Source organism: Amblyomma mixtum, chromosome 9, assembly GCF_055824585.1.
Source record: "Amblyomma mixtum isolate Tamu chromosome 9, ASM5582458v1, whole genome shotgun sequence".
NCBI lineage: Eukaryota > Metazoa > Arthropoda > Arachnida > Ixodida > Ixodidae > Amblyomma > Amblyomma mixtum.
The window spans coordinates 120356308-120381085 of NC_143020.1; the positions used below are offsets into that span (position 1 = coordinate 120356308).

The following is a 24778-nucleotide window of genomic DNA, read 5'->3' on the forward strand; positions in this document are numbered from 1 at the left end:
GTCATACGGGTGCTTTTTATTGCTTCGTAAAAATACCGAAAATGCAGTGGCCAGCCCAATCTTCAGCGTCGTTCAGAGTTCATCAAGACACCGCAGCAAGTTGTGAGAGAATAGCTGCAGCCTTCTCAAGAGTTGAGTCACGCTGAAAGAAACGAAAGAAAAAAACGCGAAGAAACAGTGATTCGATGGATGTAATCTGCATTTGCAACTGGCAATGAAAAAGTCAGTAATTATTGGCTCATCACAAATCTACTCCACCTTGGGGGTTTCCCCTAAACACTGGACCTTACTACTACGCTGTGCAAAGGCAGAAAGGTGGGATTCTTGAAAACACCAAAAGTGAACAAGGTTCGAGTAAAAGCCCCAGTCTTGTCCAGAATTTTAACAATGCCACTGGAGCAGAGCAGAAATTGGCTGCCTTCATACTCCATGCAAGAGCCATAGAAGTTCTGATGCGCCATTGTCCTTATAATGGTTGAGTACCTTGCCTGAAACGCGATCTTGCATCTCATTTAAAGCCACACTGCAGATTTTTCAGCTTGGATATTTTAGTGAACACGGACATAGTTCTGTCTTGAAGCCTTGTAGGAAAACATGTTTAACAGTTTTCACGTTGTACACTAGATTGGCGCTCTAGCAGATTTAAAAGGCATTCGCCCATAGTTTGAACTCTTACAGCGATATTTGACGTTCTGTCAATTACACCAAGGCCCAGAAAGACACTGAACACTTGACGCAGAGTGAAATATTAATTACAATGAGTTGCCTTCTACGGCATGAAGAAGCAAAAAATATAGAATGCGGCTTCATATAAATTGATGATGGAAACTGAAAGTTTCACATCTCGACGAATATTGTGTTGTGTTTTAGGTCGTTGACATGCATTGGTCACAGCTAAGTGCATGGCAGGAATAATGGATAGAAATTCCGTCACCCTCACCTAACCGGGAAGAATGCGCTCTTTACTTGGTCATAAGTAGAAAATTATAGGAATGTTACTGTAAGCATCAACCGGCCTATTTACCGTTACAAGAGAACCTATGACGTCACAACCATCCAATTAAAAAAAACCCGAGACAATGCAAGACATCACGGCTTACCTTCGCAAAGCAGATCCGCATCAGACATCCGGCCAGCTGCCTGTGGTCTGCGCTGTAGGAGGCGCTCAGAGGAAACACAAGCAGATTCTGAAATGCACAGCTGTACTTTATTGCCACGTTTGAGTTCTGTGGCCAGTGGCGGCCCTTTGCGCGAGAGACATATATATTAATGCATTAAAGGTAAAAGGTTGCACTTATTAAAGTAAGGCTTGTTATTGAGCATTCAGGATGATGAAGCTGCCGAGCAAAACGAAAGAAACCTCCCTTCGGGGCCTAAAGGGCCCCATATGTGGAGAGCGTGGGCCTATCATTTCTTATAGGCAGATCGCACGGCCGATAAGGTGCTGGAAGTAATAGGTGAAGGCCACGCCAATCGACTCCAGATGAAGGGAAGAAGTGCTACAGCATCCCGGCCGCGGCGGTTGAATTTCTTTGAAGGAGAAATTCTAGAGGCCCGTGCACTGTGCGATGTCAGTGCACGTTGAAGAACCCCAGGTGGTCGAAATTTCCGGAGCCCTCCACTACGGCGTCTCTCACAGCCTTAGTCGCTGTGGGACGTTAAACCCCATAAACCAAACAAAACCAGAAGTGCTACAGCATGCAGATTTGGAAGTTGTGCTTAGGTTTTGGGTTAGCATTACTCGCTGCCCAAATTCGGGCAAATTCCAGGTCCGACCTTCACGCACGTCTCCCTCAAGACCTCCATTCGAAACTGTGATAGTGACTCTACAAAGCCGGAAGCATGAAGCAAGGCACGCCATGGAACACACCTTTGTCGTAAACAGCCACCTTGCTAGCATGCTATCGTTGGGCTCCTTTCCTTCCAAATGAAGTTTTGAGGCTGGAAGAAAAGGCAAACAGGCCTCCTCTCAGCATCCTTCAGAGTGGACAGCACAGCAGCCGAGAATGACCGTGTGTTCTGCACCCCTGCGCGAGAATACGCCAACCTCCCGCATTTTGTTCATAGATTTAAACGTTCTACCTATCTCGGCCCTTTATTTTTACAACCTTGGTATCCTATTCTTTAAGATTTTTCATCATTATCTCCCGCTAAGCATATTTTCTCTCGGCACGATCATGAGCAACATCGTCACATGTTTTGCGCTGCGTAATAACTTTTTACTACCTAAGGTCAGAACTAACTACGGCAAACATTGCCTTCATTTTTCATCCGTATCATTTTGGAATTCTTTGAACATAGACGTCAAACAAACTAATACGCTTTCTTTATTCAAGGTCAAACTAATGCTTTTCCTTCTTAATTTGTGATTTTTTGTTATGTTATTGATTCTATGTATCGCGGCATCTGTGTTTTATTTTACATTTTCGTGCATTACATTGTTTGTATTTAAATATTTCAGTAACTAATATTACATTATGTGCCCATATTTATTCTGTTTCGTCGCTAATTAATGTGTTGTGTATTTTATATTATGTTGCATATTGAAATTTATTTTCATGGGAGGTCCCGCCCGCGGTCTTGTACCATGGGACCTCTCGCTGTATACATTTGTAACATTTATTGTATTACTCAATAAACTTTCAACTTTCAACTTTCCTGCGTGAGAGGCTCTGCTCCACGTGAACTGTCTGCACGTTTATTCAGGCTTCTTGCGCAAAAACTGCGATTTCATCACTCAAGTCGATTTAAACTGTTTTCGCTGGGCCAGTTTTGTGATTTTTGGCTTCGGGAATGCTTGAATAATAGTCCGATATTTGGACTCATGAGTAGAAGTTTCAAACTTATAAGTTAAATTATGGTTCTCGGAAATATAAAGCGCATTAAAAAATGTTTAAACACATAAAAACTTCAGGTTTTCGTATAGACATTCTTAAAGCAGAGAATGCGATAGCATTTGAAGTTCGCCCAACCCCAAACATTCGAAAGGGCACCCCAATTTTGGAGCTAGGCCCATCCCATAAAATGGATTAAGGTAGATTAGCGGTTGGATTAAGACTGTTTAGAAGGGATTAGTAGGTAGATAAATGTGGCTTAGAGGTGATTAGTGGGCGGAATAAGGTAAGAGTGAGCTGCAGGGTTAGTATAATACCACATTTATTTATTTATTTATTTATTTACCCTCAAGGCCTAGCAGGCGTTACAGAGGGGGTGGGTACAGGGGTTGAACAAAATTTCAACAAAGCAATTTGGAGAAAAAAAGAGAAAGCACACGCGTACAGGCACTCCTGCTTGGGCAGCACTGCTGCCCGCAGTATTTGGAAATAAATAAAAACTGAAACATATGTTGCGGGGCTTAAGAAAAGAAACAAAATGCTCCAGACACAGCAAACAAGTGACAAGAAAAAACATGAAATAAGCAGGCTAGACAGTCAAAAAAATTTTTAGCGCGTTTTTGAATGCCACAGGGTCTTGAATATAGGCAATGGAGGGGGGAAGGTGGTTCCAGTCCGTTATAGTTTTTGGCAAGCAAGAGTCAGAAAACAGATTTGTACGGCAGTGTGGGGCGCGAACTTTATATGGGTGATCGATGATATGTGATATGTGTGATGATAATCCAGTGGAAGGTACTCCAACATTCTAGTCGTCAGATTTCCAAATTAAGCGATGCTGATGACGTCGCGACCCTTTTGACCAATCAGCGAATTTCAGCGGAGAAACTGCGTGGTTTTTGAAAGACAACCCAAATGCTATCCCATCAAAAATGAAGTGCGACGACTAGGAATGCTCCTTTATTTCCGCCTGCGGGCAGCCACCAGGAACTGGCGCACCATCTGTTTTTCGAACTGAACGCGATCCGGTTACAAGTGTTACGCCCCAAAAACGCCTTAAAAAGACATACGCTGTCAGGTTTCTCTCCCCATACGCGAGGGTTAACGGCCGATTTACGAGTGTTGCGGGTGAAATCACTTTCAGACACTCGCATTCACTAATTACATTTACGGGCTTGAGCGCTAAGGGTTAATTTCTTCCACCAATTAAGCAGAGTGGCAAACAATGTGGCCAATCAAATGTTTTCTGTCTGACGCAAAACATCTAGAGCAAAGTTCAGGCCGGATTCTTGCAGGGAAAGCATGTATGCACGCTCTTAGGTTGGTAGCAGAATATTTTCTTCGTCCCACTGAAGCAACCCAAAAGTATCTGTTGACCGTCGCTGTACAAATAGAAATCGAATAAAATAAGTTCACCGCTCTTCTGTTACCGTAATGTAGATTTTCACTCGTTGTCAAAATATAAATCAGTATAACTTGCCTCGGTAACATGGCTAGACAGCGGAAAAGCGGAGCGGCAGCGTGATTCGAAGCTTCATGAAAGGTGCAGCTTAGGCATATTTTACCAATACTTGAGAAGTCGGCGACGATGAAATGACCCGCCTCGGGCACGGTAGATGCGATTCCGACAGAGCTCAAAGCTCTGCACATCAAATCCCGTTTCTTCTGCATTGAGACCGCCAGGGCCCTTAAATAACCCGCGGGGGTGGTCATTTCCTTTGTGACTTTCTCCACGGCCACGGCTACGGCTTCCTTGAAAAAAGGCATACAAGAGATCCCAAATGGAAATAGATATAGTGCATAGAAAATGTTGAAAAATACATGCAACCGTTTTTGCTATACCAACCACACAGCCATTTCCTTAGTGGTGCGAATTCCATTGCGCTTATTGCTTCTGGAAACTACTGTAATCCAGCCTGATACGCGAGACGATTGTTCGCTTAATAAAAATGGAGGAGCTATTATAATTTAATTCTTCACGTAGAGAGGCGATCATTGCAAAGGTGAATTTATTTGGCTGCCTTGAGACGGCAATTGCACCCTTCGCGATGCACTGGAGTAGCCTAGAACAGCGCACGGCGGGATGTAGAGAAGCTACACGCGTAAAAGAAGCGCTGAAGCCTCACCTGGAGCACGGTGCTCACGAGGGCTACGCAGTTCTGGTGGACAAGGCGTAACCCCCTCAGCAAGGGCTGTGGACCGTACGCCCAGCCAATCTGCAAATGAGCGCAAAGATGTATGTGCGGACCAGCTGTAGGATATTTGCGCGAATAGAAAGAAAACTACGCCCCGCCGCGGTGTCTCAGTGGTTACAGCGCTCGGCTGCTGGCCCGAAAGACGCGGGTTCGATCCCGGCCGCGGCGGCCGATTTTCGATGGAGATGAAATTCTAGAGGCCCGTGCGATGTCAGTGCACGTTAAAGGTGCACTGAAGAGGATTCTGAACTTGTCTTTTTGCCGCGGGAACTCGATCTACACGTTCCTAGCATTCTTAGAAACTGCAACTTATTGCCCTGTGTGGCCGATTTCCCTAATTAAATCGAATTAACGTTCGTCTCCCGCCTTTATTTTTTGAATTCTCCCCGTACGGTGGGCGGAGTCGACCAACGCGTGAAGTGCCTTTCAACCAGCTCCGTGGAGGCTTTGCTTTCACTTTATTTTGTTTTTTAGGTTTCCGTGAATAAATAGTTTCATTCGCAGATAATATAGCCGCAAAATAAGCCCGCAGAAATAAAAATACGCGCGGACTATTTGCTTCTACGGGCTACTACGTATTACTCCGCCGATGGCAGAGCGGCAAGCCGCCACGGGACTGGCTGAAAGGCACTCCATGCGTTGGTCGACTCCACCCACCGTACGGGGAAGAATTAAAAAAAAAAAAGGCGGGAGCCGCAGGTTACTTCGATTTAATGAGGGAAATCGGCCACACAAGGCAATAAATCGAAGTTTCTAAGAAAGCTCAGAACGTGTAGATCGAGTTTATTTATTTATTTGTGACGCTGAGTGTGCCGCGCGGCATAAGACGTGGTGTTAGTCACGAAAGGTAGAATAAGTTACAGAAATGCATGAAGCCCGGTTGCGTGTAAATAGTCGCATAAGCTTCGGGCGTAAATGTTTTTAGTTACCCACACGTTCAAACTAGAGTCATTGTTTGCAGACAGTCCTGCCTCTTGAAGAACTCGAGCGCGCACCAGTGAAGTTCCGGGACATGTCCACAGTAGGTGGTGGACATTGGTGTCGGAAGCGGGTGCCTCGCAGTGAGGGCATTTTTGCGGCGCAGAAATCTTGTCACTTTTCCACTGGTTGCGAACAGCAGGCGTAAGGGCCACTCCGACACGCAGCCGCCTCAGAGAGCCCTCCTCCACCCGTGATAGGTTGGGGGGAAGGGGGTAGGTACACGGGGGAATAAGAGCACGTGTACGCTGCCTGAGGGAGGCTGAAGATGTTAGATGTGTCAGAAGTGGATCTGGTGGCAAAGAGGCAGGTGGAGTTTGTGGAGTGTCAGTCTCACGAGATATGTCAGGTGCGATGCTGTGGACATCTGTGCGAGCTTGAACCCACTGAATGCGTATAGGCACCGGGTAATATTTACAAGCAGCATGTATGGCCTGGGAAACCCGAAGGGTACCGCGGACTTTCTTTAGATGCTTCACGGCTTCTTGGGAATGGGTACATAGGTGCACCTGGTTATAAGGTTATAGATCGAGTTCCCGCGGCAAAAAGACAAGTTCAGATTCCTCTTCAGTGCACCTTTAAAGAACCCCAGATGGTCGAAATTTCCGGAGCCCTTCACTACGGGGTCTATCGTAGCCTGAGTTGCTTTGGGACGTTAAACCTCAATAAACCAAACCAAACCAGAAAGAAAACTACGTGGTTGGTGGGCTTCGCTATCGCACAAACGATCAGAAAATTCGAGAACATAAACAGTCGAGCCCAGGTATATGAACCCGGATGTGCAGAATTATTGCTTGTATGAAACATTCAGAACATCTGCCTGAGAATATCCTCCAAAAGTGCACTAATCTTTTTCGCGTTTATCGAACTCGCTTTCAGAGGAATATTCGATATATCGAGATATCCTTTAGGAGAAGGGCTCTGCAAATGGCCCGTCTCCTAAAGGCGCGATTCGACCCCTTTTGCGCAGAGACAGGCTGGCTGCGCGGCCTTGGGCACCTGCTGCCATTGTTAGCGCTGTAAAGCTCCCTGACAAGGCGAACATGGGGTGAGCATGAGGGTGGCGTTCGGCCTCTTGTACTCATTTTCCACGCCACAGCGCTGTCATGCGGCGAAGCTAATCTAACTAAGGGCTAGCAGCGGCACTCGAATGGAGTGCGCCACTAGCGTGGGTACAATATATTCTTGCTTCTAAGTTACAGATAAGCGTATCTGTTTGCATTTTTATATATCGAATTAGCGATATATGGAATCATTTCGCAGTCCTCTTCGAGTTCGATGTATTGGGATTCGACTGTATATGGAGGGCACTAAAAAGCACGTAACTGAGTCAGACGTTCAGTCTGTAAGGCCGGTACTAAGGCTCTCTTCACAGACAGCACCAGCGACCAGTTGCCTCGTCTGAAGCACAAGACTTCGTTCTTGCAGCTCCCTTGTAATTATTCTCCAGTTCATAGCTTTCCTCCATCGGGCTATTAACTACTGTCAAAAGGACTGAAAAGCACCCAGTTTATAAACAAGTCGATTTGTTCTGTTCATACTGTTCGTTTCGTTCAATGCTTCTGAGTGCAACGATATCGAATGCCAGTCACAAGTTAGGACAGTAATGCAAGCTGGTAGATCATTTCAGTTGGTCAACATATACTGGCAAAGAAAAGAAGCAGGCTGTTGGAACACCAACCTTCCAGCCGGTGACACCGAAGGTAGTGCCAGCACTTCCAATCGTAAGGGTCCGTTCCCACATGCCAGGTAGTGTGTCTGTCGGAATATATATTCTGAATTTGTTGATTATCGCAATAAGATTAACTTCCGCGGCAAAGCTCCTTGAGAACGTTAAGCACAGTGTCTTTTAAAAAAAAGAAAAGCTTCCACTACTTTAGTACGGACACTGTGTCACTCATGCAATGAACAAGAAGCAAATTACAGAAATGCACAGTTTTCATCGTTTTGTCTACCTCCAAAATTGTAGTCACCGATAAAGTTATTTAGTTTGTGCACTGACTCAAGGTGGGTGCCTGAAGCGTATATTGACACTGACAAGAGAAGCCATACTTACTCATTCTAACATGCTTGGCTTCTTCGAATACCACCCATTCCCAAGCTTCGTCCACGACGCAGATAACATTGTGCTCTTTGCAAAGCCTCGCGATGGTGTCCAGCTCTTCCCAAGAGAAAACCTGGTGGTAGGAAAATGAAGCTGCGCTGTTAACCTACTTGATAGCCTGCATAATAGCGGCCATGCACATCACAGAGGCGAATGGTAACGTGGATGACGACAATTCGGCACGGAGACGAATAGTGATGTCATTGTGATGATAAGAAAATAGGGAAAGACACCATAGCTGCGAGCTCTTATGACAGGAAAGGGTGTTAAGCTAAATAATGAGCGTATCTGCAAGCTTTCACAGAAGGACTTGCTGGGTGTGAGATGTTGATTGCATGGCGTATAACTACGAACTTGGACCACTCTGTATGAGAAATTTTGAATACTAAAGACGTATAGCCGCAATGCTATAGAAAGTAACAATGCGGGCCCAAAAACAGACAGAACTCGCAAGTCGATCAGTGAAAAAAGATCATTGTTTCAAAAGTAATCAATGCTTTGTTACCATTCTTTCCTTAAATCTCTGCGTGACGGTCTTCTGCGGCCCATGGCTATTTTCAGTTAGGTTTTCCTCTTGATATAATAAACCAGATTTTTTCAGGCAGTAATTATTCGTTACTGTCCACCTGAGCAGGGCCATGCAGATACAAAAGGAAGTCATACAGCTTCCTTAGAAGCTTCGTATTTGAAGATGAGTTCGTCCTCGTCTGGGAATCGAACCGAAGACCACCGCCTGTCCACGTCAGTAGCTCTAGCGACTAAGTTAACCAGGAACTGTAGCACAGGGTAGTGCGAGCTCGAATTGATCAACTAGAAGTGGAACTTTCTTAGTATATTGTATAAGGAACTAGCCTTCGGTACTCAGTAATAGTAACAAGTGCTTTGCAGTCTATAAATTGATTCTAAATTTGGTGTGGACCAAAACTCACCTTCCCTGTAGGGCTGTGCGGAGTGTTGAGAATGATAATCCTAGTCTTGCGGTTGAACTTCGAAGCCAACTCTTGTTTATCCAGAATCCAGTCAGCACTTGTTCTCTCGCCCTCATTTTTCTAGGGAAAGAATCGAAAAAAGAAATAAACAGTGGTTGCCAGAGCTACCACTTGGTGCTTCCAGACTTCTTCCGAAAGCGTGTAAGCGTTTGCCTTGGTAGGGTTGTGTATATATCCGTAATAACACACCAATGTAACTAAAAAAAGCTAATTTCCTGACACCTATACGAAGCAGGAGACATGAGCGCTTCCCAACGGTGAAGCCTCTCCATTTTCACGAGGCAAGAACTTTCCAGAGATGAAAAGTCCACTCTCTTTTACGACTGAGAAGTGTAACGAGCGCGTGGGGCTAGTGGTATCCTGAAGTCACTTGGTGGCTAGATAGGAAAGAGAAGAGCTGTTTCTGTCAAGTGATCGCACGCATTCTGCTTGTGGTTTCCCCACCTGCCTGACAAGCTGAACCAAGCTGAAGAGCCGAGCGTCCCAGTCGCTTTCGCCAAGGCGCTGATGGCGCGGGCCCACATCCGTTTGTTTTTATTGCGAAAGCAATACTACTTTCCTTTCAAGCCTTTGCGGTGCGACGGCGGTGCACATGAAATGACCTTTCGCATGGCCTCTGTGTGACGTCACGCCGAAGAGCTGGGCGACCATCTCGCGCCGTCCGTGTGCGACGGCGGTGCACATGAACGGCGGCCTAACTCCCGCTCTCTCCGCCAGGAGCGCCACAGGTGTTGTGACGTCACCCCGAAGAGCTGGGCGACCATCTCGTGCCGTCCGTGTGCGACGGCGGTGCACATGAACGGCGGCCTGACTGGATTGGATTGGACTGGATTGGATTGGATTGGATTAGATTAGATTAGATTAGATTAGATTAGATTAGATTAGATTAGATTGGATTGGATTGTATAACCGATGCATCGCCACAAGTCTAACCACAAGCACCACCACCAGCTACACTACCAGCTGAACCATGGCGTAGGTACGGATATTGCTTTCGCAATTACCGGGCTTAACCAAGCTAAGCCACAGCGAATTTTTTCTATACAGTTTCTCTCAAGCGTCAATAAGGCGTTCGTTTTCCGGCAGCAAGACGCTAGTATTGCTTGTGCCCGCTTGCCATCTTGGCCACTTGTTTCAAAGTCCCGAGGCTCATGGTAAGTTTCAACTGTCTAACCAACAGGTTTAAGTACCTGGATGGTGAAATTTTATTCCCAATACGTGTCGCCAGGATGGAATAGTATAACGAAGCGGCAGGCATTCATACCTTCGTTCGGAAGTTTGGAGGCGTATTCATATGAAATTCACTGCCAAGTTTCAGCAACTGTGTGAATACAATTATGAAACGAAAACCGCGTGTACATTTTTTATTTTCCAAATACCAGCTAAAAGTGCAAAATATTCACATATATACCAATAGTTGCTATTTTGGCTTTGTCGTCATATTTTGCATTCATTTCAAAGCTTTTAAAACTATTTCCTTTGAAATCATTAGTCTTACGCTGATAATTCTCTTCATTCCTGCTGACAGCAGTTATTTAACGTTTGGAGTGCTTTTGGCAACCACAAGTTGAAACGAACCTTACATAACGTTTCTGTATCCGCAATGAAAAAACAATGAACAGGTGTCCTTTGTTCATAGATTTCATGTACGCTGCTTAAGATAGCTGCTTTTTCTTTGTTTACTGTTCTGTTCCGCAATGTTTCTTTGTGCTTCAGCATCTAAAGAAATTCAACAACTAATAATTTCTTGAAATACAGCTTATGGTGTTACTTATTCACGGAATGCAGTACAGATGAAAAGGAAGCGTCTTACCGGCCTTAAAGGTACGAACACCGGAACTCCATCGGCCATCCGTACCATGGATTCGTATCGGTTAGAGAATGGCTCAATGATGATAACCTGCAGGGTGAATGTGCAGCTTGAAATCTGCGAGCAATCCTTTTCCTCGGTTTGATAGCTTCCTTGGGCTTGACAAGTCGGAAAATGACTCGTACTAAGCTTAATTTGAAATAGCTTAATACGCAAGAGCGTACAGCTACTCTAAGGTTATTTGGTTCAAAGACCCATATGACTAGCGAAATGGTACTGATTACAACGCATCGACTATCGTAAATGAAAAAGAGAGCCAGCGACCACACCTAGTCGGCAGAGCAATAAGCAACTCTCTGAATGTCTTTTGCCTTGGCCAGTTATAACCTAAAACACTCTAAATCATAGATGTGGATTTCAATAAAGGGACAGTCTCCTTTCGGGGAGTATCGAAATATTGGCATACTCTCATAGATCTTCCCCAGCGGTAGCGATAACGATCCCAGAACTCGTGGTTTTGGTGGGAATTTGTATTTTTAATCGGGAAAGAAAGTCGGGCTAGAGCTGACAGTAGCGGCGTTCTGTGTTCAAATTTTTTCTCTCAGCTTAGCTCTTCGGGTGTTCGGTCCGAAGTTGACATACCATCTTTTATAACCATAATCGAGCGCAATAGTGAGCTTACATAGGGCTATATTTTGCTTAAACAAATTTGCGGCGTTTTGATTTTTTTTTTGCAACAATTGGCCAAAGATACCACAGTTGTTGTGCTAGACTTCACGCGCGATTTGTAAGCCACGGGGTACCACGCTGGCGTGATTTCTTCGGAAGTTCGCTGCAGTGCTTTCTAATTCATGGGTGCGTTGGTCGAAGCTAGCGCCTAAAAATTGACATCTGGTTTGCAGGAGTTCTGATTTCGCAGCAAGAAGTACTTTTACAGAGATGGAAAAAGGGGCTGGAAAAGAGAAATGTTGCAGACCTCGTCACCAGGGTCGACCAGTCCCTGGAAAGTATCGTGCAGTGCTCCGTGGGCGCCCACTGTGATCAATATTTCCTCGACCGGACCGATATCGCGCTTCGTAAGAAGAGAGTACATCCTCGCCAAAGCATTGACGAGACGTACGTGACCCTGAAAGATAAGAAAAAGGGTAAGCTTCGCGAATCCGTGCAGTATATTAATCACGCATTACTGGTGGTCATTGAGGGAGATTTGCAGGGCGCTAAAAGTAAACTGACGAAGTCTGCTCACCAGATCACGCGTGTACTGATGTAAGGCATCTTGCGAGATAGCTTCCTGTAGTGCCTCGACTATAAAGTCGGCCGGGGGGAAGTCGGGACAGCCATTGCCCAAGTCCAAACCTTCGGTATCTTGTAGAGGCTGCATGATATCCAAACTGAAATGCAGGTGAAATGAACAAGTTACAAGTTAGTTTTATGCACTCCAAGGTGAGTTTTCTGCGTGTTGATATGTCCGCAGACAAACGGAAAATATCGCTTAACTGACCCATTGCACAACTTTCAAGATTTCTTGCTGAGCTGTGAAAAACGTTTGAAGGTGGCAGCAGCTGCAAATTAAGCTTCATTCTTTGTACATAAACCCTCACTAGTGGCCCGGCAATGCCTCGTTTTCGTTCGTGGTCCCACGAACGTGTCCAGTGCACGGAACTCCTTTTGGAAATGCCTCATAGTTAAGGAAACACGATCAGGAGGACTAGTGCATTGCTTGCGTTCATCGGAATTGTCTGTAGGGATAAGCGACGTGAAACAAAACAATGTTTGTCTCCACTCACCCCGAACTGTCGTGTATTTGTTGAGCTCGCTTCGCGGCGCCCAAGGAGGTCATATTTCGCTGTCGCGCAGGACAGACAGGAAAAAGAAAAGCATTTTTATGGGGCAAAAAAAGGAAACCAGATTTGAACGTATCAACTAATTTAGCCGCTTCGGAAAGATTGGATTCAAGCGTTGCTCGCTTTACAGCCTTGCATTGCGAAATGTATGGCGAAACATATATTAATTCTCTACTGCTGTCAGGAAAATAAGATCCTACTAACATTAACTAGAAAACAGCACTGTTTAAGAGACTCAGTGCAACAACAGGACGAGAAGGAAAGACGCGAAAAGCGCTCGTCCTGTTAAGTTCCGCTGAGTATCGCATAGAGAAATAACTTAAAAGTCCGCGCATCTAGAGAACAACTGCTCGTAGTAAGGTATCCGCTAATACTCGAAAGTCCCAGATACGTTTCCGCTTGAGTACACAGTAGAACACAAGATGTACATCGCTGAAACTTGCGCTGGGAACGAAAAGAGGTATAATGGCTGAAGGAGAGAAAAAACAAGTCACTCGATATGAAAAATCGTGGATGAATTGCAGTATTAGTTAAAATAGTTGTTACAGCTTTGAAAGCCGTATTTACCGTTCAGAACTCAATCCATGTTCCATGAAATGACGCATCCCTTTTTTTATCAGTTCCATGTACACCGCGGGACAGCATTTTAAAGCTGATACAGGCGGAAGATCATAAAAGCCAGCTCAACGGCTATCCAAAGGGGTGACTTATGCAGCAAATGCCAAGAAGCTTGGCAAATGCTGGAAAGACTGCCTACGCATGCCACTTGCTATCTGATTCCACCAAAAGGACTACATGCTACAGCATGCTTCGATATGCAATGGAAATTGCAAATTTTAAACGACATTTTTTTTTGTTCTTTAACGGGGATAGTTGACGGGCAGTGTATACCAAAGTAAAGATTTGAACTTGGATATGGATGCAACTTCATAGCTTTGATGCCGCAGCGTGCATTGTAAACGACGTGTGCTGCTACCTGCATTGCTTTCTCTTTCACAAACGCTCCTGGCGCCAGCAGAACTTAAATAACAGTTGATTTCGTACAGTTCAAAAAAACTGCGGACCCGCGTACGAGCGAACAACCACGAGAGATTCATGGTTTACGGTAACACTGTTTTATGCATTAATGAAGAGTCATTCATTTACACTTGTTAGCTTAGATTAATTGGCTTTAGCAACAATGACAGTGCATTTGAAGTACAAAGTGGTCAAACAAATTGTTGCTTCTCACATTGAACGCTAAGTTATGATTTCTTTCTTTCTTTCTTTATTGAATACTGCAAACCTTATACAGGTCCAAGCAGGGTGGGTAAAATGACAAACAAAACAATAATAACAAAGTTAGTAAACATCAAAGTGTGGCGAAAGGCAATAAAGAATCATTCCAGTCCGTTACTTTGCGCGGAAAAAATGAAAACTTGAATAAATCTGTTCGTGCAAAATACGGCGTCAGAGAATTAGGATGACGGTGGCGTGTATACCTTGACGTTGAAAGCGACAGATATGGGGCAGGGTTAATAGCTAATTCTTGTTTCCAAAGCAAGTAAAGAAATTCCAAACGTAAATTTTTTCTTCGTTGTGCAAGACATTGAATACCATTAACCTGCATTATTTCAGAGGGTGAGTCATACGGGGAAAATTTAGAGTAAATAAACCTTACAGCTTTTCTCTGTACCTTTTCTAGGCGGGTGATATTGTGTTTAGTAAACGGGTCCCAGACAACACATGCGTATTCGAGTTTCGGTCTAATAAGTGAATTGTAAGCAAGTAATTTTACGCTAGGGGGAGAAGTTTTAAGCTTATGTCTTAAGAAGTATAGTTTGCGGAGTGCAGAAGAGCAGATGTTATCTATATGTAAATTCCATGATAAAGTGTTAGTAAGTGTGACACCCAAATACTTATATTTAGTCTCTTCCAGCAAAGGCGATGAACCTAGCCTGTAGTTAAAAGAAAGAGGAGCTTTTTTGCGAGAGAAGCGAAGAAAGACGGTCTTATCAGTGTTAAGTTGCATGTCCCACGTTTCACACCATTCAAAAATCTTAGCAAGAGAGGAGTTAAGATGGATTTGGTCGTCAATTGAAGTTATTTCATGAAAGAGCACACAATCATCCGCAAACAACCTGATTTGCACATTCGGATCAAGTTCAGTGGTAATGTCATTAATATACAATAAAAATAATAATGGCCCCAGCACACTTCCTTGGGGCACGCCAGAGCCGACTGGAAGGCAACCGGATTGTTGCTCACTAACTGCGACAAATTGGTAGCGATTGGTTAAATAATTTGATATCCATGTGATCAAAATTTCCGGGAGGCCAATGCGTCTGAGTTTTAATATCAGTTTGTCATGGGGAACTCTATCGAAAGCTTTGCTGAAGTCAAGAAATATTGCATCAATCTGGCCGTTGTTATCAAGACATGAAGCGAGTGAATGTATAAATGTCACTAGTTGTGTAATTGTTGAGTATCCTTTTCTGAACCCGTGCTGGAAATTAGAGAGGACTGCGTGCGCATCTAAAAATTCATTAATCTGGTTGGCAATAATATGTTCGATTAGTTTACAACATGATGATGTAAGTGATATTGGACGGTAGTTTTGTAATAATGCACGGTCACCTTTCTTGTGTATTGGCACAACCCTGGCTATCTTCCAGTCGCTCGGTAGGTGTCCATGAAGTAATGAAATACGAAATATAATAACTAGAAACTTTGCAACAGATTCAGCATATCGCTTCAGGAAGACGTTAGGAAGGTTGTCGGGACCACATGATGATTTAGTTTTTAAATTCAGTAGCATTGAAACTACGCCAGGGTATGAAACAAAATTTACATCACAGAGGTCAAACACTGCGTCACTGGATGTACAAGCACCGGATTTTGAAAACACACTGTGAAAGTACTCATTGAAGTGGTGCGCAATAACCCCGTGATCGGTAACTACAGAACCATCAACCAAAATTTGCGACACTGGTTTCTTTTTTTCGCTTATATAATTCCAAAACTTTTTTGGTTCCTCTACAATGAAATTTGGAAGCACTGTATTAAAATAGTGTTCTTTCGAAGAGTGTACTGCGCGTGCAAGCCCTTCTTTTAAGTCCTTTAAATGATCTAAATGCATGCGCCGTTTCTTTAACCTTTTTATCTTTCTCTTTAAGTGGATTATTTCACGCGTCATCCACGGCGTTTTTCTATGAACAAGTTTACGTTTGCTCGGCACAAACTTATCTATACAGTAGTGGCACATATCTTTAAAGCGGCGCCAAAGTGCGTTCAAATCAGTATCATTAAAATCGATTAGGCATGTTTCCAAATGTTCTATAATGGATGCATCATCTGCACGTGAGTAGTCTTTGAAAGAACGTTTCACAGGGTTATTAGATTGAGTACAAGCGACAATGAGCAAGCGAACACTGACAAGCAGGTGGTCAGAGATGCCTTCCACAACTTCAACAGTGTATTCAGGTAATCCTCTAGGCAAAAATACCAAATCCAATACAGATTTGCTAGTTCCTTGCACACGTGTCGGTTCCTGGACTATTTGAATTAGGTCATGCGTTAACATCATGTTAAGTACATTGTTTAAATTATTGCTGTTTTGAGGAAGGGATTCAAAACGCTCCCAATTAACGCCTGCTAAGTTTAGGTCACCAATAAGTAGTAATTTGCTTCTTTGGAGCCGAGACATGTGCTCTTCCAGTTTGAACAGATAATCAGCTGAGGCATCAGGAGGTCTATAAATGGCAATCAGAATGAAGTTATGGCCCCAGCATGAGATATTTAAGCACAAACATTCAAGGCCGGGAATTTCCTCAAGGAGAACAGCCTGTATGTGGCCTTTAATTAGGACTGCAACGCCACCTCCCCTGAAAGGCCGATCCCTACGAAAAACTTGGTAACAATTAGGAAAGACATCCTCGTCGGCTATTTCAGTCCGCAGCCACGTCTCAGTTATGACGGCAATATGTGGGTCATGTTCTAGTAAAGAAACCTCGAGAGGTTCAGTTTTGTTTACTACGCTACGGGCATTTAAGTTGATTATACGCAAGTGCTTGTCATATTCTTTGGAAAGGCGTCAAGGCTCGGGCTGCTCAGAGCGTTGATTGTTAATCTTGACGCGCATGTTTATTGTCTCATCCCAAAAGAACACATCTTTATCGACCTTAAGTTTATCATGAAGTAGGTGTACTTTTTTACCCTGCAGTTTTTCATCTTTCGCACTTTCCCAGAGGAGCTTCCGTTTCTTTAGCGTTGCTTGCGAGTAATCGTTTTGTACAGACATGCCTGAATCTTTAAGCTTGCTGCAGTTTTGAAATATAAGTTTCTTTTCGTTAAAATCTTGCAGATAGATGATTACCGGTCGTTTGCTTCCTTGTCGGCCGAGCCTATGAATGCGGCCGATTGATTCGCACTGTACCTGCAGCTTATCCCTCATTACCTCGGTGAGAACTTTTTCCTTCAGGGCCGCTTCCGTTTCATCGTCGCATTCAGAAATGCCATGAATAATTACGTTTGACCGCCTATTTCTGTCTTCGAGATCAGTTAGTTTCTTTGACTGGAAGCCAATAACGTTTTCTATAGACTTCAGAGTAGTTTGAACCTGATCCCCTTCCGTCGCAGAAGATTCGGATAACCTTTTGTCAAGTTGAGTGTACGTCTGTTGAAGGCTGTTTATCAATGTTTCGATGTTAGATATTTGAACTTTCATGTCTGAAATATCGTTACGGATAACAGCCTGACCCTCAAGCAACTCTTCAAACATTTCCTTCTGCGTGGGACCTGGGTTCGTTTCAATGTCCCCGCTGAGAAGCAACTTGCACACAAGAAGACATTCATAGGCAAGGTCAAGACACTTCCGTGGGCACGGCAGGACAATAATGCCACGACAATCAGTCCGTAAAGAACTACTGTGGGGACTAACCTGCAGAACGCAGAACAGGGTCCTGGTTAGCGTCATTGCCAATCCGCGTCCGCGTTCGCGATATCGCCAATCCGCGTCCGCGTTCGCGATATCTGCCCTAAAGAGCAAGCTAGCAATGTAAGTAACCGCCGTGCGAGCTGGGCTGAGCAGTAACAAGACATTTTATGTGTATAAATCCACTTCGTAATTGGGTGTCTCCAGTAATGAAGGTATTAGGTATATAGCATTAGGAGTGCCATGAAGGCGAAAACTGTCCGGCGTCGGCGTCTGTGTGAAACCTTCACCTGCCACGTAGAGGCCGGTGAAGGCGCAGGTGGATGCACCTGCCAGGTACCAGGCAGGCGCCACCTGCCAAGTGGCAGGTGGTGATTAGGGAGATTACCCTCTCTCACCTTGTACAGAGGATAGATAGGCCGGATCAAGAATGGCTCAGCAAAAAGTGGAAACGACTATGAACGACTAAAAAAAACTAAATATGACTTAGAATGCCTCAGCAATAGATTAATACTCCTGCCACACGGCCAGTTTCAATGGTCATCGAGTCGAGGGCCTTCGAGATTTTCGATCGGCACATCATAGACAGCATGATAAACTGGCTTCAAATAATCTGTAATGTGTCTCTTCATTACTACACATAAGTGGAGGCTAAAAGAAGTAAGCTGTCGCATTTCCTCCACATCACTCCAGTTGAACGGCTCAAAGTGAAACGGCTGTAGTCCCTGAAGGACGTGTGCGGTTTACATGGCCCTTTCTATAGCTCGCACTAAGCACTGGCATTTGCCGGAAGGAGTTCAATCTAGGAGTCTGTAGGCCCTTGCCCTGTGCGCGTTTTATTGCACGGGGAAAGAAATTTTTAGTGCCATATGCAGCAATAACAATGCAGGGTGGTATACCGTACACATATTTTTAGCTGAAGGAATGCAATAAGTGCTCTGCTACGCGGCTAAGAAACAAACTTGGTGTTCCGCGCTGACAAACAGGGCTACGCCATTCGCACAAGGGAAACTTGTTGTGATAGTGCAGTCGGCGACAACTGAAATGAGAAACTCCAAATAAATGGTCGTCTGTTTTCGCTGCGGCAGAATACTTTTCCTGTTGTGCTAATCTGGCGAAATGCATCGATGGACAGAGATAGGACAAATGGAAAGGCAGGGAAATGACCGTTTGTCTATGGTCTATATCCCTACAGTAGCTACCCTAGTGTGAGGTTTTAGGTTTGTTTTCAATTAAAAACATGTTACATGGGTAATAAGCACTGCAGAAGCAGGTCCCGGAGTTAGACTGTCAGAGTTACCTCCAGTTACAAAGAGATTAAAACAAATCATATGTTAGGCAGCATAGTAAAAATATAGTTAACGCGCGAAAAATAACACAAATTACATGAAAAAAGCGGGGCGATTTTACAAATTCAAAGGGAAGAGCACACCGACGCATTACAGTTGCAGAACATGCATTTTACCAAGATGAGAAAATAATATAGCAAGGTAAAAATCAAGAAAGTACATGAGTCACGATATACAGTAAACATGTCAATGGAAAAAAAGCACTAGAAGCAAACAATTCTGGCAATGCGATGTTTTGCAATACACTGCTGTATTATTGAGGGTTAACACAACGACTTAAGCTATTTCGCTCGAGCAGGATATCCTTCTTTTCCACCACGAATCGCACTGTAGCCAACTAAACACGTACAAAACAAGTCGAGACAATGGTTCTGCCTCCGAGGAGGTTCAGCTCCGGGTCAAAGAGACATAACAAAAGGGGCTTACGCTCAACAAGCGGCGGGCGAACACAAATTAACCAACGCTCTCCGCCAACCTCCGGCCTTTGCGCAGGGAAATATCAGCGTGGGCCGCGCCGGGGGTATAGTGCTCTAGAATACTGAGAGAGAGAGAGAGAGAGAGAGAGGCGTAAAATTGTACGCGTCAGAACCCCGGCCAGCGTCGTCTCGAAAGCGAGAGCACCGCTGGAATAAAACTACGGCAGGCGTCGTTACCTCCTCTGGGGCTAAAGCGCGAAGCAGACGTCGACACATAGGTCAAAACAGCTCACAATGTCTTCAGCGCCGGCGTCTTTCTAGTCTTTCCCGCAGATATATCCATAGGTCACATGGTAGAAGTAACCACAGAGCTGACACCCGTCAATTTTCGTCGCTACCTCTTGTTGCGCCGACTGTAGGCAGATAGACAAACTACTTGGCAAAGGTCGCCTCGCCGTGGCTACAGCAGGGGCTGCATATCCTGCTGATACGGGACGCGCGCCTCTGGTGTTGCCAGAAGACTCGCGACAGGACGTGGCTAGATACTTGAGAGACATGTCGCAAGTGGTTCGTCTAGAGTGGCCGGGTTTTTCTGCGGCTCTCAGACTGCTTAAATGCTCCTTTTAACCCAGCTGCCTATCTCGCTTTCTTATCTGATATGTATCATGTTACCGTGCCAACGCGCCCAGCCATAATTTTTGTTTTTTTAGCTGAGTGACGGCGCGTGGATCAGCGGTTGCCTGCTGTCGAAGCGCGCGTACCGAGGCCGTTTGTGAGCGCAGGATCCGAGGGTGCGGCACGTACTCCAGTCCCATCGCCACGCGCCTCTCGTAGAGGCGGGGGAGGGGGGTAGGGGGGGGGGGGGGGGGCAGAGTATCGTAATAGTCGCACAACATTGTGAGCAGTTGAACGTTATGGCACGGTGGTCACACGTTCGCACGTTGGGAGAGGTTTTTTTCTGAATCCAATTCGTGCGTCATGCGGCTTCCACTCGCGATAGGCTCTGATAGGCTCTGAAGGTCAGCGAAGCTGAGTTTAAGGCACTTCGAAACCATAATAATGCAAGTTTTGTATGGACCGACGAAACAGCTGTGACGGAATAGCCCAGGTACCTCCTTTTACACGCAGAAAGCCTCCGGCGAGCTTTTTGTGCCGTTAAAGTTCTGCGTCTCAGCTTTTTTAACCCCAGTGCAATTTTAGCGGGATCCACTGTGCATTGAGCGAGAGTCCACACCTTGGGACTCCGTATGCCTTTAGCGCTTGACTGGCTGTAATAATGCTCGGTGATGACGAACATCGTGACATTATGCCCCTTGCGGGAGGTAGTGAAGAGGCCGACGTAATAAGACCACAGCCAACGTTCAGTATTGTTGATCTTTGACCTATTTATTGCACGCCATGGAAGGCAGCCAGCGTGGCGTGCACCGTGCGCCGAGGAACGTAGTTTAGTTGCTTTAATGCCGCACTGACCAATGCGGGCAGCCGTACGCTGCAAAGCATGGGATAGAGGCACAAATGAGTGCTATTCTTAAACGAGTGGCCGCATTTCATCAGCTAGCATGGTTTTTGTGTTGCTCGCATTGATCGCTTTGTGTTCGCTTTGTGTGGGAGTGGTGGTTTGTCTAGAGATATCCCATGAACTGTGCACAGCTTTATCGCTTTTCAGAGCTTCACCCTAAGATTTCAGTTGGCTTGTAGTCATGATTTTTCTTTCGCTTGAGTCACGGGTTTGTTTGTTACAACTGGGTTTCTGTCTTTTGTTTGTTTGCTTCCTGTAGTACTTTTGCCCTGATTGTGTGGCCTGATATATATGCACCTCTTAAATGTGGGATCTCCACTTTTCGAACTAAAAGTTGAGCCGCCGTGGTGGCTCAGTGGTTATGGTGCTCGGCTGCTGACCCGAAAGACGCGGGTTCGATCCCGGCCGCAGCGGTAGAATTTCTTTGGAGGAGAAATTCTAGAGACCCGTGTACTGTGCGATGTCAGTGCACGTTAAAGAACCCCAGGTGGTCGAAATTTCCGGAGCCCTCCACTACGGCGTCTCTCTCGTCCTCCTTGTTCTTGTGTTCCGTTCATTCTTGCGCTTTGTCTTGCAAAGATAGCACTGATTGCCTTTTTTTTTTACATTTTTCCAACCTCTTACAAACTGTTTTTCTTTATTTTCATTAATCATGATCCCTTTCCATCCCTTTGCACAGCCCATAGCGTAGAGTAGGAGGTTAGAGGAATCTCTCTCATCTCCATGCCTTTAAAGTTTTTTATCGTAGTTAGTGAGGCCTTCGCTAAGGATGGCGTTTTATTAGCTGAGTCAGTCTCGAAGATACAGCTGAGCTCTACAGCTGAGATGCGCAGCTCAACGCACCACTGCAGTTGAGGACTTTGATCTCTGCAAGACGCATCGACTGAGTTTTATAACCTGAAAGAGATGCAAGTGTTCATTAGAATACTTACTGCGTGGCTGTCCCTAGAAAGCAATACCACAGACGCTGGAAAATTACGGCCTTATTGCCAAAATTGGAGAAGACATAGACCAGCGTGAAGACGGAGGTAAGTCTGCCCAGACTGAGCCGGAGCGCTTACACGTGCCAACACGAGACACTTGGTGCTGTGCAGATGCAAAAGAAGGCGACAGTTAATAATTTTTTATGTTAAATTTTAATCCTTAATCCAGTCCTTTCCTGTGTAGACTGCTCATCCTAATTGTATGAGTGCAGAGAACAGCCCCCTGGCACATGCGGTGGTGATCCAGTGTGGCCGGCTGTCCTCACATTTGTTACAGGGCCCTGACAATGTGTTTCATCACTTATTCACTCTTGTAAAAGGCACTTACGTATTTGGAACCTTAAGCCCTCATCAGCTTAGAGTGTGGAGTCCTTATTTTATATTTCCCGAAAACATGCACGGCTGACGGGCGGTAGCGCGAATCTCGAGAGGAGCACTTCTTTTAACACTGCAGGCGTCCACAGTGTTCGAAGGAGGGAGCGATATTGGCTCTGATTAATCCTTCAATGCACAGAGTCGCCAGTTCGCGACATATCGAATGCACGCTTTGCAATTATTTCTACACGGAGCTTTCATGAGAGCATATGAGTTAATATGTTCCCAGTGGCCACCGCTTTGTGTTTCAAATTTTTGGTGCCACTGCGAGGAAGATGTCTGAAGGAAAAGTTGGCGCGAATGTATACGACTTCTAGCTAGCGTTCAACAACTCCTCGCCTCTGATGTGAGAACCGTTGCGGGAAGAATAGGAAAATAATTTCGGATAAAAAAAAAATGTGCTTATTCCTTGGGTAATTGAAGATTGCGTGTGTCGCATTGGCACGCTTGAAACGCTTATTTTTGGCGAATAATTCAATGATTTGGAGTTTGTCGTGAATAAACTGTATTGGGCGATGGTGTCCCTTTGAATTTTCTAAAGGAAATGCATTGCAGTGTAATCCGCTGGAGATTTTATGCATCTCTCCTGGAACGCTGTGTGTAGCGCAGACAGTTATTCGTCCAGCAGACTGAAGGACTTATGATTTGTCATACAATATTGTCGAAACTGCCGTGTCAAACACAAAATTTAATAAGAGGAGGGAGAGGAAAACCTCAGTTCACTGACCAATATATATATATATATTTTTTTTTTACCTAGAAAAAACTTATCCACTCTCTTACTACTTTCCCCACAGCATCAGCCATCTGCAGCGGCTCAACAGATGTGAAACCAATGTGGTCCAATTTATCCGCAGCTTTCCGCTAGAGAATCCCTCATATCCCCATGCCTTGCTGCATGATGTTCAACCTAACATACCGTATACCACCGTCCCCTTTTCTTTATTCCACTCTGATTTTTCTTCCTCGGGGTCTAGATGATCCTCAACAAGGATGACTGCAATTCCCCAGATGAACACAAGTCCTTTTGTCAAAACATTGCTGAGCGGATTGAAGCTTGTGTTGAAGTTTGTGCTTCAAGAAGCATTGTCCTTACTCTCTGCTACTGAATGCGACTGCACGAGTGAACGTAACAGTGATGATCCGGACCCCAAGTCGATTTTAGAAGGTGATCAGCCGTTGAACGTAGTAATGTGCAAATATGACGAGGAGGACAGCGGCATACGACAGCGATACAGTGTTTTCGTTCTTAGCTGTATTACATTAAAACATGTTTATCAACGCTAGCAGACTGCACCGAAAGCGTTCCATTCCCAGTTAGCAGAGGGAATATGACTGAACTGATTTGCTCAGATGGAGACCGGTTGCTGAAAATCCAATCTTCAACTGTGTCTGAACGAGAACAAGGGTTCGTACAACATTCGTTATGAATAAAGTCCTTTGAGTTGGTTTTCCAAACAAATCTGACTAACCGCACAGAATAAACTCAATTCCTGTCGGCTCTAATTCTCCAGTTTCAGCGTTGATAACAATTTCGTAACACTGGCGTTTCAATGCTGGCACATAATCTGAGAATCAGCAGCCAATAATTTGTCTCCACTGTTCTTTCATAATTTCGGCTGCAACGGGTAAAGCATTTTAGATGCCCGTCCAAGCTTGCACTGGTGCAAGAAAAGTGCGCACGAAGAATCATTTCTCATCTGTTTTAGCGGTATGCCAGATGACAATGAATGAAATCCCGCAATTGAAAGTGCGTGAATAAATAGCAACAACAGAACACAAGTTCATGTCACACGCTAGACAGCTTTAGCTTCCGCGGAAATCCGTGTAACCTAGATAACTGGGACCTCATCTAGTCAGCGGACGTGGAGAAGAATGCAGTAGGAGGCTGACCAATGCTGGCCGTCACTTCACCGACATAAACGCCGTTGGGCAGACGCCTGGCGGCTTGCTGCATTTCCATAACGTGAAAATCGTGAAGAAAATCCCTAGCGCTGGGCAGTTACTGTAAACAACGAATACTATTACGACCTCAAGCAAGATCGGCTGCGTCGTTGTGCGCAGAACGGCGAACTCTAGGAGAGCGAGGTCCAAGTTTCGCTAGCACACAGAGTCGTAACTCACCGGCTGCGAGCGCAACTGCGTCGCAGATGCTTTGCGTGCTGCGGGCGGGGGAACGACCCTGGCGACGACACGTGACAACGTCGCGTCGCACAGAGGGAGAAACGGCGCGGGAGAGAGCAGGGAAGCGTCGGTAGCGTGGGCGAGTCCAACCAGTCCCTGCGAACTCGCGCGAGGGAGGGAAAGGCCGGCTGCGCCGTCGCTTCGTCGTGCTGTAGCCGTGCAGCCGTCGTCCCCCCTCACGCCCCCTTACGTAGGCGCCTCTTTACTACCATCCGTTATTTTTCTCTTTGCCGCTGCAAATCCATCACCTCGATCGACGCGGTCAAGGTGGTCACATACTCTGGGACAG

The 24778-nt window shown here is 45.2% G+C and overlaps 2 protein-coding genes across 8 annotated transcripts in view; one reads left to right on the forward strand and one right to left on the reverse strand.

Annotated features, from left to right (window-relative positions):
- LOC149331031 (chitinase-3-like protein 1) overlaps positions 1 to 24778 on the forward strand; it is a 177264-nt gene that overhangs the window by 61003 nt on the left and 91483 nt on the right. The gene's annotated exons all lie outside the window — the stretch shown is intronic.
- On the reverse strand, positions 4 to 24507 carry LOC149331032 (kynurenine aminotransferase-like). 7 transcript variants are annotated; one of them, XM_089561753.1, is made up of 15 exons: positions 24430 to 24498; positions 19439 to 19550; positions 12695 to 12753; positions 12154 to 12298; positions 11884 to 12033; positions 10911 to 10997; positions 10362 to 10418; positions 9038 to 9157; positions 8061 to 8181; positions 7686 to 7762; positions 4958 to 5047; positions 4397 to 4583; positions 1871 to 1941; positions 1101 to 1187; positions 4 to 142 (listed from the first exon to the last, which is right to left on the reverse strand). In XM_089561753.1, exons 3-15 carry the CDS (start codon positions 12745 to 12747, stop codon positions 83 to 85), a joined length of 1305 nt encoding a protein of 434 aa, XP_089417879.1. In that variant the 5' UTR covers positions 12748 to 12753; positions 19439 to 19550; positions 24430 to 24498; the 3' UTR covers positions 4 to 82. The 7 variants fall into 7 exon arrangements, 6 of the variants coding, with proteins under 6 accessions (XP_089417879.1, XP_089417880.1, XP_089417878.1 ...); XM_089561754.1 differs by lacking the exon at positions 24430 to 24498 and adding an exon at positions 19666 to 19757; XM_089561752.1 differs by lacking the exon at positions 19439 to 19550 and having other exon boundaries at positions 24430 to 24507.